The sequence below is a fragment of the Pseudophryne corroboree genome, chromosome 7 (genome assembly GCF_028390025.1).
Source record: "Pseudophryne corroboree isolate aPseCor3 chromosome 7, aPseCor3.hap2, whole genome shotgun sequence".
Classification (NCBI taxonomy): Eukaryota; Metazoa; Chordata; class Amphibia; order Anura; family Myobatrachidae; genus Pseudophryne; species Pseudophryne corroboree.
The window spans coordinates 103,673,606-103,688,548 of record NC_086450.1 but is presented as its reverse complement, the minus strand read 5'-3'; the positions used below and the strand labels follow the sequence as shown (position 1 = coordinate 103,688,548).

The 14,943-nt window shown below is 46.2% G+C and overlaps 1 protein-coding gene across 1 annotated transcript in view; it reads left to right on the top strand.

Annotated features, from left to right (window-relative positions):
* The window catches only part of UBR3 (ubiquitin protein ligase E3 component n-recognin 3), a 406,648-nt gene that overhangs the window by 127,435 nt on the left and 264,270 nt on the right, over positions 1 to 14,943 (top strand). The window contains exon 13 of the mRNA XM_063933505.1: positions 13,240 to 13,329. Coding sequence (XP_063789575.1) covers positions 13,240 to 13,329 — 90 coding nt within the window. The remainder of the gene's footprint in view (positions 1 to 13,239; positions 13,330 to 14,943) is intronic.

Here is a 14,943-nt window from a genome sequence, read left to right as displayed (position 1 = left end):
GTTCTCTCTTCCTCGCAGATTTGCTTCCCTTTATCCTCTTCCGTCCAAATGTGTCTTAGTTTGAACTTCCTCCCAAGATTGATGCTGCAGTGGCACATTTAGCTAAGCACATGGCTGTTCAGTTTTCAGTGTCCTTTAAGGATCCGCTGGATAAAAAGTTGTTTCAAGTCCATTTTTATAGGCTCTGGGGGTGTTATCTGAGTAGCCTTGGCATGAATGACTTGAGCTATGGAGACTTGTACAAACTTGTCACAGGGCCTCAGAGTGACTTGTCCAGGGATTCCCTTCTGGACTTGGCAGAACAGCTTTGCGATGCAGCTAAATATGTGTATGAGGTCATGCAGGCCGATTTCCAGGTGTCTTCCAGTGTTTTATCTATGGCTGTTTCGACTCTGAGGGTTCTTTGGCTTTGCGCTTGGAATGCAGAGTCAAAATCAAAATGTTCCTTAGAATCTTTTCCTTTTGGTGGGGGTGTTCTGTTTGAGGCAGAACTGGATACTATTGCCCAGGCTACTGGTGGAAAAAGTACTTTTTCTTCTGATGGCTGCCCCTAAACAGCATAGTCCGTGTTTCTGAACATTTTGCCCTTTCTTTAGGGGCGTTGTGTCCACCAAAGGTCTGTCGTCCAGAGGCTGTTTCTTCCCTCAGCAGGAGTTCGGCACCTAAGGGCAGATTTTCTGTTGCCAACCGGCGCTCAGGGGTCAAGGCTTGGCACCTGGCGGGGTCTCTCTTCACCCAGCTTGGTTGCAGATCGGAGAGCACTTGCTCAAGTTAAGAGTCTGGTGGGGGTGGAGTAGTATTCAGACGCTTGGGTACTGGGCATCATTTCCAAAAGTTACGTCGCCACCGGGTTGCAGAGAATGGAATGGCATTTGATCTTGCTATCAATTCTCTTCTCACGGACTGCATCATTGCTCCGGTAATGGAAACTGGGTGTTACTCCAAATTACCCCTTGTTTGGGGCAGTTGTTGACTCTTGAACACAGTTGATTGGCACCAAGCGATCAAAACTTTCTGCCTCCCAGAATGCAACGGGTCCGTCCCTATATCCCCTCTTCCTGGCTCAGGCAATTCAGGTTTTTTTGTTTGGTACGGCAGGAGCCGGACCATGGTTAATGGGCTGCTGATTTTTAGCAGCCATAAGCTTTTTTTATATTTTATTTTTATAGTCTTACTATATTTTTTGAGCGACCTTTCTAAAAAGCATCTTATATGTACCTTAGAAAGAGTCGCTCCAACAACTCCCCGCTGGGTTGTGACAATGCTTACCCATGTGTACAGTGCTGTTTCGGCGGGCGTCTGTGTAGGATGTACTAGCAAGTCCAGCAGATGTTACCAGGCTGTGGAGCACAGAGAGAAGGTAAGGCATCGGTTCCGATTAGTAGGAGAAACGTGAGAGACAGCCGCACTGTTTCGGTATGGAGACTACCGAACAGTAGCTGACATGGCTGCCACCTTGGGTGCACCAGCGCTAGGCCTCAGGGATCATAGGCTCCAGGGGTAGTATGAGGCCACGATCCTTAGCGTTGATGTCAGCAGTGGGGAGTAAGACGCTCCCTTGGTCGCCCCTCCTCCCGTTCCATGACCAGTTTCCTCTGAGTTTCCCACCATGAACTGAGTACCCGCTTCCATCTGAGATGCTGTGTATCTAAAAGGACCTAGTCGCAGCATAGACAGCTGTATGACTGGTGCATCGATGTACACTTGGGCGTCCTGAGCCGGGTGATACAGCACTAAGGGCCTAATTCAGAGCTGATCGCAACAGCAAATTTGTTAGCAGTTGGGCAAAACCATGTGCACTGCAGGGGGGGGGGGGCGGTACAGATGTAACATGTGCAGAGAGATTTAGATTTGGGTGTCGTGTGTTCAAACTGAAATCTAAATTGCAGTGTAAAAATAAATCAGCCAGTATTTACCCTGCACAGGAACAAAATAACCCACCCAAATCTAACTCTCTCTGCAAATGTTATATCTGCCCCCCCTGCAGTGCACATGGTTTTGCTGCTGCGATGAACTCTGAATTACCCCATAAGTCTCTATCTACCTTTGGTATGAATAGTTGTATAAGTGCCTGATGCATATGAGTCTGTAAACTATTGCTGCTGTTTTCTTTGCTACTGAATACGTTTAAACTCATATATAAGGTAATGCAGTAATATGTTTCTCCTACATACTTGAAATGTATCTGTAGTGGATTATGTGCTCATATTGCTTATTATACTAATGTATAACCTGTGACTGATTGCTAGTGTGATTGCTGACTATTTTCTGTCAGTTTCGGTGTATTCCGATCCTCAATGCTGGTGCTAAGCAGGGAGGGATCGGAATGTATGTCACTTTAACAAATTTTAAAGTGATTGCAGTCACAATTTGTGTAGTTTACACTATAAAGGTGTGTGATTTATTTATCATGTCTAAGAGAGGCAAGGGTAATGAGGATACACTCTCCACAGCAGCACCAACACTCATGTGATGTTTGTCTTGCAAAGCTGAGTTAATCTGGTTCAAACTGGATTATGTGCAAATTGTTTTAGCTTTCATCAAAGCCTTTTGAATAATCCAAGGCAGGCAGAGGTTCAGATTGAACCCCCATGGGCTGCTTTTGCACAGACATTATCCAGTATAGCTGAGTGGATAATGCCAGCTCCTATACCAGGATAGGTTACCCTTTTAACCCTTGCATGCAACATTCCACCTGGAGGTTATTACATCCAGTACAGGAATCTGCAGACTCTGAACAGAAACAGGCTGAAAGGCCGGAGGTAAGTAAATCACATATACATGAAACAACATCTTCACAGTCTACACATGTTTCAGATGAGGACTTGTCGGAGGATGAGGATTCATCGCACTCCGGGTCTGCATACAGAGACGAGGAGGAAGGCCTCAGCTCAGTGGACATTCCTGAGCTAATTAGTGCTATGAAAGCCATTCTATCCTTAGAGGGGGCAGCAGAGCCTTTGTTAAAATCGAAGGCACCTGGTTTAAACGTCCCAAAATAGGTAGGACTTAGTTTCCTGGGTCAGAACAGCTAACAAAAATTCTGCAAGAGGCTTGGGTTACACCCAGTAAGAAGTTTAGAATTCCATGGAAATGGAATTCCCATTATCCTCTTCTGGCTAGGGACTGTTTCAAAAGAGATGTGGCTCCCAAAGTAGATACGCATGTCATCCGATTGGTACGAAAATCTACATTGCCTCTGCCTTCAACATCATTAAATGATGTCACGGATAGGAAAATGGGATTTTTGCTTTCTAGATTCCATTGAAAACTCATCTTCCAATGCATCAGACCAGGCTGCCACTGCTTTTGCCATCCAAGCCGAAGCCATGGCTGGTCTTATGATTGCCCCGACAATGAGAAAATGGTTTTAAGAAAACCATCTATTTTCCTATCCATGACATAATTTAATGATGTTGAAGGCAGAGGCAATGTAGATTTTTGTACCAATCGGATGACATGCGTATCTACTTTGGGAGCCAGGCCCTATCATTTGGATTGGCCACAGCTCCAAAAGTGTTCACCAAAAATATGGTGGTAATGGCATCTTATCTCCGTCAGCAAGGGATAAGGATTTTTTTATACCTCGACGACTTATTAATCTTGGCACAATCTCCGGTATTGCTTCAGTGTCATCTGCGGCAGACAATAGCTTGTTTGCAGAGGCACGGTTTGCTCATACATTGGGCAAAGTCGTCCCTGGTTCCGTCACAACGGATGACTCACTTGTGTTGTGTTGGATTCGAGTCTTCAGAGAGTAATTTTACCTCTTAACTAAATATCCAAAATTCAGTCAAGTATTCAGGAGCTGCTACACAGTCAAAGGGTATCCATTCACGCAGCAATGTGTGTGATGGGGTTGATGGTCGACACGGTAGAGTATGCTCAGTTCCACTCGAAGCCTCTGCAACGTCTGATCCTTTCCAAATGGAATGGTTTTCATCAGACAATAAAAACGCAGACTATGGTCCTTCCTCTGGAAGTAAGGAGGTCATTAGCCTGGTGGCTGCAGACATCCCATTAGTACAAAGGGAGACCCTTCTGGATATCAAATTGGGAAATTCTGACAACGGATGCCAGCCTTCATGGCTGGGGTGCGGTGCCAGGAAGAAGATGCTTCCAGGGGGCAGTTATTGGAACTTCGGGCCATATATAAGGCACTTATTCAGGCAAAGGACATCCTTCGGGGGAAACCAAATCTGCTCAGACAATGCAACAGCAGTATCGTACCTCAACCATCGAGGAGGAACTCGCAGCCAAAAACGCAATGAATGAGGTAAGTCGCATGTTAAAGTGGGCAGAACTTCATCATCCAGCCTTGTCTGCAGTGTTCATTCCGGGAGTCCTAAACTGGGAAGCGGATTTTCTCAGTCGACACGCCATTCATGCAAACAAATGGGCTTTATACCCCGAGGTCTTCCAAATTCTGGTAGACAAGTGGAGGTTACCGGAGATGGATCTCAAGGCGTCCCGTCGAAACAACAAAGTTCCCGCATACGGGTCAAGAACAAAGGATCCCAAAGTGATCTTTGTGGATGCCTTGTCAGTGAGATGGGACTTTCGTCTGGCCTATGTGTTATCACCAATCACCCTGATACCCAGGGTGATGCGAAAGGCAAAACAAGGAAGGGGCGCCATGATACTAATATTTTCGGCTTGGCCCAGAAGATATTGGTTCACAGATCTGCAGAGGTTGTCGATGGATGCTCCATTCCTACTCCCTCAACGTCCAGATCTATTGTCTCAGGGTCCCTGCTATCACAAGCACCTGGATCGACTGTCTTTGACGGTGTGGCTCTTGAGGCTTCCATCCTAAAAGCAAGAGGATTCTCACAACAGGGAATTCAAACAATGCTCAGAGCAAGGAAACCTTCCTCAGCTCGCATTTATCACCGAGTATGGCAAGCCTATATTCAGTGGTGCACTGACCGTAAATTTGATCCTAGATCTTTCAGAGTTTCCTGAGTCCTAGCATTCCTTCAGTTAGGAGTGGACAAATGTCTAAGGGTTACCTTCCTTGAGAGTGCAAGTGTCAGCATTGACTGTATGGTTCCAAAAGAAAATTGCTAACCTACAGTATGTGCGCACTTTTATTCAGGGAATTCTTCACATTCAACCTCCTTTAGTTCCTCCTACAGTGCCTTGGGACTTAAGTTAGTCCTAAAGGCCCCATTTGAACCACTAAAACATGGATTTTAAATGGTTGACAGCTAAAGTTCTTTTTCTACTGGCTATTGCTTCAGTTAGAAGAGTTTCAGATTTAGGGTCATTGTTATGTTGCCCTCCTTTTCTGATTTTTTTTTATCCAGATAGAGCGGTTCTCAGAACCAAATCTGGGTATATTCCTAAGGTGGCTTCTGAATTTCACCTTAACAAAGAAATTGTAGTCCCGGCCTTCTGCGGGAGATGTATCGTTGGACGTAGTCTGTGCTTTAAGGATCTACAGTGCCATCAGAAAAAACAGACACTCTCTTCGTTCTCTACGGATTTCACAAGAAGATGGCCTGCTGACAAGCAGACACTGGCGAGGTGGCTTCGAATGACAATTTCAGCAGCATATTCTCAAACTGATCTCCCTGTTCTGGCTAATGCGTGTGCTCACTCTACTCGTAAGGTAGGTCCGTCATTGGCAGCGCAAAGTGGTGCTTCAGCAGAACAGATATGTAAGGCAGCCACATTGTCTTCCATTAACACATTCATTAGACATTATGCCTTTGATACCTTTGCCTCTGAGGATGCTGAATTTGGGCGAAGGAATTTCCTGTCCAATCAGGAGCGTCCCCAACACTGAATTGGTTTGGAACATCCCAATGTTATCCTGTGGATAACCTGTGCACCCTGCAGGAGAAATAATCGTTATGGTAGACTTAGCGTTGATAAGTCTATTTCTCCTAACTCGACAGGATCCACAGGGATACTTTCACTTACTAACCTCTTCCATCTTTTACGGAAGGGTGTGCATGTGTGTTCTTCTCACCTGATTAGGGCTCTCTATGATGCTCTTGCCTTGAGCTTTGCAAAACAACTGAATTGCCTGAACCAGGAGGCAGGGATATAGGGATTGGCACGTTGCATTCTGGGAGGCCGAAAGCTTTGATCATTTAATGCCAATCCGCTGTCTCTTCCTCATATCCCAATGTTATCCTGTGGATTTAGGAGAAATGGAGTTATCAACGTCTACCGTAATTATTATTTTTTGAAAGTACAGATTTCTTCTCTGTCAATTTCTTTCCAGTGGCATCTGGCCCTTCTTCTAGAGGATCAAACCTTTTTTATAAGAGGTGCTGCACGTTTAACCATCGTTTTGTCCACTGGTAGCTCTGTGAGAGCTTTTGAATTCAGTTTAATTGGAAGCTTTTCTTCCTTATGGCCATTGCCTAAGCTCGGCATGTGTCCGAGTTGGGGCTTTGTCTTGCAGGCTGTCTTTTCTCATATTCCATCATGATAGAGCGGTTCTCCGTACAGTTCCTACATTCCAGACGAAAGTTGTTTTGGCATTTCACTTAAATCAGGAAATAGTTTTTTTCCTCCATGGGCATCTTCCTGGGACTGAGAGGACCTGGCAATGTTAGACGTCGTCCAAGCTTTGCGGATTATTTGGACAAGACTTCTATCCACTGCACAGATTCTCCGCCTGTTCTTTACGAACACGTGGTTGGCCAGCTACAAAGCATACTACTGCGTGTTGGATCCGCTGTGTCACCACCTGGGCCTATTCTAATGCGGGGTAACCAGCTTCAGACCAAGTGTCGGCACATTCCACTAATGCGGTGGCGACCTGGGCGGCGAGACATGGGGCTTCAGCTGAACAAGTCGGCTGTGCAGCCACCTGGTCTTCTGTCAACATGTTTGCTTTTTTTTTTATTTCTCTAACGTCCTAAGTGGATGCTGGGGACTCCGTCAGGACCATGGGGTTTAGCGGCTCCGCAGGAGACAGGGCACAATAATAAAAGCTTTAGGATCAGGTGGTGTGCACTGGCTCCTCCCCCCATGACCCTCCTCCAAGCCTCAGTTAGATTTTTGTGCCCGGCCGAGAAGGGTGCAATCTAGGTGGCTCTCCTGAGCTGCTTAGAATAAAAGTTTAAGTTAGGTTTTTTATTTTCAGTGAGTCCTGCTGGCAACAGGCTCACTGCTACGAGGGACTTAGGGGAGAGAAGTAAACTCACCTGCGTGCAGGATGGATTTGCTTCTTAGGCTACTGGACACCATTAGCTCCAGAGGGAGTCGGAACACAGGTCTCACCCTGGGGTTCGTCCCGGAGCCGTGCCGCCGACCCCCCTTGCAGATGCCGAAGTTGAAGAGGTCCAGAGGTCCAGAAACAGGCGGCAGAAGACTTTCAGTCTTCATAAGGTAGCGCACAGCACTGCAGCTGTGCGCCATTGTTGTCAGCACACTTCATACCAGCGGTCACTGAGGGTGCAGGGCGCTGGGGGGGGGCGCCCTGGGCAGCAATGTATTATACCTCTTTTTTATGGCTAAAATACATCACATATAGCCCTTGAGGCTATATGGATGTATTTAACCCCTGCCAGATCTCACAAACTCCGGGAGAAGAGCCCGCCGTTTTAGGGGGCGGGGCCTATTCTCCTCAGCACACGGCGCCATTTTCCTGCTCAGCTCTGCTGTGAGGAAGGCTCCCAGGCTCTCCCCTGCACTGCACTACAGAAACAGGGTTAAAACAGAGAGGGGGGGCACTTATTTGGCGATATGATTACATATGTGAAAATGCTATAAGGGAAAACACTTGTATAAGGGGTTGTCCCTGTATAATTATAGCGTTTTTGTTGTGTGCTGGCAAACTCTCCCTCTGTCTCCCCAAAGGGCTAGTGGGGTCCTGTCCTCTATCAGAGCATTCCCTGTGTGTGTGCTGTGTGTCGGTACGTGTGTGTCGACATGTAGGAGGACGATGTTGGTGAGGAGGCGGAGCAAATTGCCTGTATTGGTGATGTCACTCTCTAGGGAGTCGACACCGGAATGGATGGCTTATTTAGGAATTACGTGATAATGTCAACACGATGCAAGGTCGGTTGACGACATGAGACGGCCGGCAAACAAATTAGTACCTGTCCAGGCGTCTCAGACACCGTCAGGGGCTTGTAAAAACGCCCATTTACCTCAGTTGGTCGACACAGACACGGACACTGACTTCAGTGTCGACGGTGAAGAAACAAACGTATTTTCCTTTAGGGCCACACGTTACATGTTAAGGGCAATGAAGGAGGTGTTACATATTTCTGATACTACAAGTACCACAAATAAGGGTATTATGTAGGGTGGGAATAATCTACTTGTAGTTTTTCCTGAATCAGATAAATTAAAGTGTGTGATGATACGTGGGTTTCCTCCGATAGAAAATTATTGGAGGTATACCCTTTCCCGCCAGAAGTGAGGGCGAGTTGGGAAACACACCTTAGGGTGGATAAGGCGCTCACACGCTTATAAAAACAAGTGGCGTTACCGTCTCCAGATACGGCCGCCCTCAAAGAGCCAGCTGATAGGAAGCTGAAAAATATCCTAAAAAGTATATACACACATACTGGTGTTATACTACGACCAGCAATCGCCTCAGCCTGGATGTGCAGCGCTGGGGGGGCTTGGTCGGATTTCCTGACTGAAAATATTGATACCCTTGACAGGAACAATATTTTATTGACTATAGAGCATTTTAAGGATGCATTTCTATATATGCGAGATGCGCAGAGGGATATTTGCATTCTGGCATCAAGAGTAGATGTGATGTCCATATCTGCCAGACGATGTTTATAGACATGACAGTGGTCAGGTGATGCAGATTCCAGACGGCACATGGAAGTATTGCCGTATAAAGGGGCGGTCCATCGGACCTGGTGGCCATGGCAACAGCTGGAAAATCCACTTTTGTTACCCCAAGTCACATCTCAGCAGAAAAGGACACAGTCTTTTCAGTCTCAGTCCTTTCGTACCCATAAAGGCAGGCGGGCAAAAGGCCAGTCATATCTGCCCAGGGTTAGAGGAAAGGGAAGAAGACTGCAGCAGGCAGCCCATTCCCAGGAACAGAAGTCCTCCACAGCTTCTGCCAAGTCCGCAGCATGACGCTGGGGCCATACAAGCGGACTCAGGTGCGGTGGGGGGTCATCTCAAGAGTTTCAGCACGCAGTGGGCTCACTCGCAAGTGGACTCCTGGATCCTACACGTAGTATCCCAGGTGTACATTGGAAATTCGAGACGTCTTCCCCTCACAAGTTCCTGAAGTCTGCTTTACCAACGTCTCCCTCCGACAGGGAGGCAGTATTGGGAAAAAAATTCACAGGCTGTATTCCCAGCAGGTGATAATCAAAGTACCCCTCCTACAACAAGGGAAGGGGTATTATTCCACACTATATTGTGGTACTGAAGCCAAACGGCTCGGTGAGATCTAAAAGATTTGAACAATTACATACAAGGGTTCAAATCAAGATGGAGTCACTCAGAGCAGTGATAGCGAACCAGGACGATATGGTGTCACTGGATATCAGGGACGCTTACCTACATGTCCAAATTTTGCCCTTCTCACCAAGGGTATCTCAGGTTCGTGGTACAGAACTGTACCTATCAGTTCAGACGCTGCCGTTTGGATTGTCCACGGCACCCCGGGTCTTTACCATGGTAATGGCCGAAATGATGATTCTTCCTAAAAGAAATATGGACGCTTTCCTGATAAGGGCAAGGTCCAGAGAACAGTTGGCGGTCGGAGTAGCACTATCTCAAGTAGTTCTACGACAGCACGAGTGGATTCTAAATATTCCAAAATCGCAGCTTTTTCCGACGACACGTCTAATGTTCCTAGGAATGATTCTGGACACAGTCCAGAAAAGGATGTTTTCTCCCGGAGAAGAAGGCCAGGGAGTTATCCGAGCTAGTCAGGAACCTCCTAAAACCAGGAAAAGTATCAGTGCATCATTGCACAAGGGTCCTGTGAAAAATGGTGGTTTCTTACAAAGCGATCCCATTCGGTAGATTTCACGCAAGAACCTTTCAGTGGAATCTGCTGGGAAAATGGTCCGGATCGCATCTTCAGATGCATCAGCGGATAACCCTGTCTCCAAGGACAAGGGTGTTTTCTTCTGCGGTGGCTGCAGAGTGCTCATCTATGAAAGGGCCACAGATTCGACATTCAGGACTGGGTCCTGGTGACCACGGATGCCAGCCTGAGTGGCTGGGGAGCAGTCACACAAGGAAAAAATTTCCAGGGAGTGTGATCAAGTCTGGAGACTTCTCTCCACATAAATATACTGGAGCTAAGGGCAATTTACAAGGCTCTAAGCTTAGCAAGACCTCTGCTTCAAGGTCAGCCGGTATTGATCCAGTGGGACAACATCACGGCAGTCGCCCACGTAAACAGACAGGGCGGCACATGAAGCAGGAGGGAAATGGCAGAAACTGCAAGGATTCTTCGCTGGGCGAAAAATCATGTGATAACACTCTCAGCAGTGTTAATTCCGGGAGTGGAAAACTGAGAAGCAGACTTCCTCAGCAGGCATAACCTCCACACGGGAGAGTGGGGACTTCAGCGGGAAGTCTTCCACATGATTGTAAACCGTTGGGAAAAACCAAAGGTGGACATGATGGCGTCCCGCCTGAACAAAAAACTAGACAAATATTGCGCCAGGTCAAGGGACCCTCAGGCAATAGCGGTGGACGCTCTGGTAACACTGTGGGTGTACCAGTCAGGGTATGTGTTCCCTCCTATGCATCTCATACCAAAAGTACTGAGAATCATAAGAAGGAGATGAGTAAGAACGATACTCGTGGTTCCGGATGGGTCAAGAAGGACTTGGTACCCGGAACTTCAAGAGATGCTCACGGAAGAACCGTGGCCTCTACCTTTAAGAAAGGACCTGCTCCAGCAGGGGCCTTGTCTGTTCCAAGACTTACCGCGGCTGCGTTTGACGGCATGGCAGTTGAACGCCGGATCCTGAAAGGGCATTCCAGATGAAGTCATCCCTACCCTGGTCGAAGCCAGGAAGGATGTAACCGCAAAACATTTTCACCGCATTTGGCGAAAATATGTTGCGTGGTGTGAGGCCAAGAAGGTCCCTACAGAGGAATTCCAACTGGGTCGTTCCTACATTTCCTGAAAACAGGACTGTCTATGGGCCTAAAATTAGGGTCCATTAAGGTTCAAATTTCGACCCTGTCGAATTTCTTCCAGAAAGAACTGGCTTCAGTGCCTGAAGTTCAGACGTTTGTAAAATGGTTACTGCATATACAGCCTCCTTTTGTGCCCCCAGTGGCACCTTGGGATCTCAATGTTGTTTTGAGTTTCCTAAAGTCACATTGGTTTGATCCACTCACCACTGTGGAATTAAAATATTTCACATGGAAGGTGAAGATTCTATTAGCCCTGGCTTCAGCCAGGCGTGTGTCAGAATGGGCGGCTTTATCATATAAAAGCCCTTACTTAATTTTTCATTCTGACAGGGCAGAATTGAGGACTCGTCCTCAATTTCTCCTTAAGGTGTTTTCTGTTTTTCACATGAACCAACCTATTGTGGTACCTGCGGCTACTAGGGACTTGGAGGACTCCAAGTTACTTGACGTTGTCAGGGCCCTGAAAATATATGTTTCCAGGACGACTGGAGTCAGAAAATCTGACTCGCTGTTTAGCCTGTATGCACCCAACAAGATGGGTGTTCCTTCTTCTAAGCAGACGATTGCTCGCTGGATTTGTAGTACAATTCAGCTTGCACATTCTGTGGCAGGCTTGCCACAGCCAAAATCAGTAAAAGCCCATTCCACAAGGAAGTGGGCTCATCTTGGGCGGCTGCCCGAGGGGTCTCGGCTTTACAACTTTGCCGAGCTGCTACTTGGTCAGGGGCACACCCTGACTGAGGAGGACCTGGAGTTCTCTCATTCGGTGCTGCAGAGTCATCCGCACTCTCCCGCCCGTTTGGGAGCTTTGGTATAATCCCCATGGTCCTGACGGAGTCCCCAGCATCCACTTAGGACGTTAGAGAAAATAAGAATTTACTTACCGATAATTCTATTTCTCGTAGTCCGTAGTGGATGCTGGGCGCCCATCCCAAGTGCGGATTGTCTGCAATACTTGTACATAGTTATTGTTACAAAAATCGGGTTATTCTTGTTGTGAGCCATCTTTTCAGAGGCTCCTTCGTTGTTATCATACTGTTAACTGGGTTCAGATCACAGGTTGTACGGTGTGATTGGTGTGGCTGGTATGAGTCTTACCCGGGATTCAATATCCTTCCTTATTATGCACGCTCGTCCGGGCACAGTATCCTAACTGAGGCTTGGAGGAGGGTCATGGGGGGAGGAGCCAGTGCACACCACCTGATCCTAAAGCTTTTATTATTGTGCCCTGTCTCCTGCGGAGCCGCTAAACCCCATGGTCCTGACGGAGTCCCCAGCATCCACTACGGACTACGAGAAATAGAATTATCGGTAAGTAAATTCTTATTTTTTCATGTTTGCCTCTGGCAATGCTAAATTTACCTGTGCAGTTCTACAGTCAGGCAGTCTGAGCGTTCCCTCCCCTAGTGACAGCTGTTGTACGTCCCATGGCCTGGTGTCCCTCAGGCTTGATGAAAGAGAGAAAATGGTTTTTGGTCACTTACCGTTGAATCCTTTTCTCTGAATCAGGCTGGGGGACACTGCGTTCCCTCCCACCCGCTCAGTCGTGTGGGTTTTTGTTCTGGACCGTGTTTTCCCTACTAGTTTGTTTTATTGTTTGAACAGTTTCACTGGATTACTGCTACTCCTTGTCGGACTCTTTTAAAGAAGTACTGGCATTCTGGGGTTGCAGGGGGAGGAGCTTAGGCTTAAAGCTTTAGTTTAATATTTAAGTGCCAGTTCCTGCAGTCCCAACCTGCAATACCATGGCCCATTTTCCCCCAGCCTTGATGAAAGAGAAAATAATTCAATGCTAAGTGACCGAAAATCCTCTTTTTGGGGTTACAGAGCCCTAACTTTCATAACATGAGAGATTTCCTGACATGAGCGCTAATGATGCACAGTGTAGAGGTAAAGTAGTTCTAAATAAAAATAAATACCTCCCATTGTGTGCGCACACTTGCTGCAGTTAAATTAAAAATCACAAGCTGCAAAATGATTTTCATTGTTTAAATAGATATATGGAGAAAATGAGCCATGACCCTAAGTTAAGTAGAAATAATGATCTTGCTAATTGTAATATACTTGTAGTCTATTAACACATCTTTAGTAGAATGAAGATAAACAGTCTTTTTCTCATTTCTCTCAAAGGCTGTGAAATGTCAAGAAATAGATTTAGATTCTATTCTGCCAGACCAGGAAATGCTGATGAAGCTGATGGTTCACCCACTTCTAATTCAGGTAGAGTGTTTTCACGTGTGTGTGTGTGTGTGTGTGTGTCGCTCTAAAGCATGACACCTGCTGTGGTGTAGAGATACTGGGAGACTGGCTGACCGCTGAGATTGTTCATGTGATTTTTAGCAGACCCTTTTATTTAATCGTATTCAAAATTTAGACTATTTTGTATGACTGTTTTTTTTTTTGTTGAGGTTTTTTTCTTCACTGAAGTATTTTTATTAGATACAAAAAAAAAGAAAAATTTTCGATTACAGATAATTTGAGTCAGTGTATACAAACCTAAACACAATGGCATATTAACATATGATCTGCAATAATAATAAGTAAAACAATAAGGGGAAGAAGCAATGCCAAATACAAACTGTAATGCTGGGTACACACTTGTAGATATATCTTCAGCTCAGTTGATCCGCAGACGTATACACAGACGGACTGGGCAGTGTGTTGTGCTTACCCAATGCACAATCCGTCGGGATCGACGTCACAAACTGGGTGGGCATTTACATGCGCCCGACTGGTATGATCCAGAAATATTAGTGTATTTTGTAATTCAGGCTTATGTCATTTATATATTCTTAAGCAACTTGATTTTTACCATAGCTAATTTTGGTGTATTGTAATAAAACCCGTTAAAACGCTTTCTGGTTAGCACAACTACTCTATTACTCCTTATTGGGAGATAATAATCTCTGCTACAGTGTTTTTGGAGAAATGCGTGCACAATGACTACTCAATACGTTCAGACTGATCGCACAATCTGTTGGCTGTTTAGATGCACTGGACTTTACTTTAGCTACTCGTAATTGTGTCCCACACTATGAGTGTGTGTTGTGGCTAGAGGCAAACAACTCTGCTTAGCAACAGGTGCTTCATAACGCTGTTTTTTGAGTCATCAACTTTTAAAACAGTGGTTCTTAACTCCAGTCCTCAAGTACCCATACGCATAGAGTAATCATAATGCAGGATTGGTGTAGGCATTTTGGGTAATAACTTCCATGGTTGTGTATTCTATCCTCACAAGGTACCAGGTGAGGAAGTCATCTTGGGCGCACTGCGTAGGATATCCTGGGTGGAATAGTCTTCCCCTAGAAGAGGTAACACAAAATGGGGGTGATTGCAGCGTCCTAATGTTCAGAGTAGGGTGCCTACGTACCATTTGAGGCAGCCATGTTGGTTGCCCTACGAAGGTTACACTGTGGGAGGTGAGCCATACACAGGCCCAATGCATATATGGGAAAAAAGACACTTGTGTAGACGTATGATTATAAACTGTATGGAACAATCCACGTGAGCCGTCCGAGGCACCCATCTAGGATGCACTGTGTAAGATACAGGGTGTGCAATCAGTGGAGGTACACCTCACAGGAATACCACATGGGGAGGTGGAAGTATGAAGTAAAAATATTAATTAAAAAAAAGACACATGTTGAGAATACCTTTGCAGGCAACCAACGAAAGGAGGGAAATTATCCTGGTCTCATAGGAGCAGTACGGGTGGGTGTGAAAAATGCGGGGAGCACACTAAAGTCAGATGGAAATGTCCCCTGCTGGACCTGGTCCTGGTGCTCTCCCCCCAGTGCTCCGTGCTCACTTTGAGGGTTTGGCCCATAGGGCAGT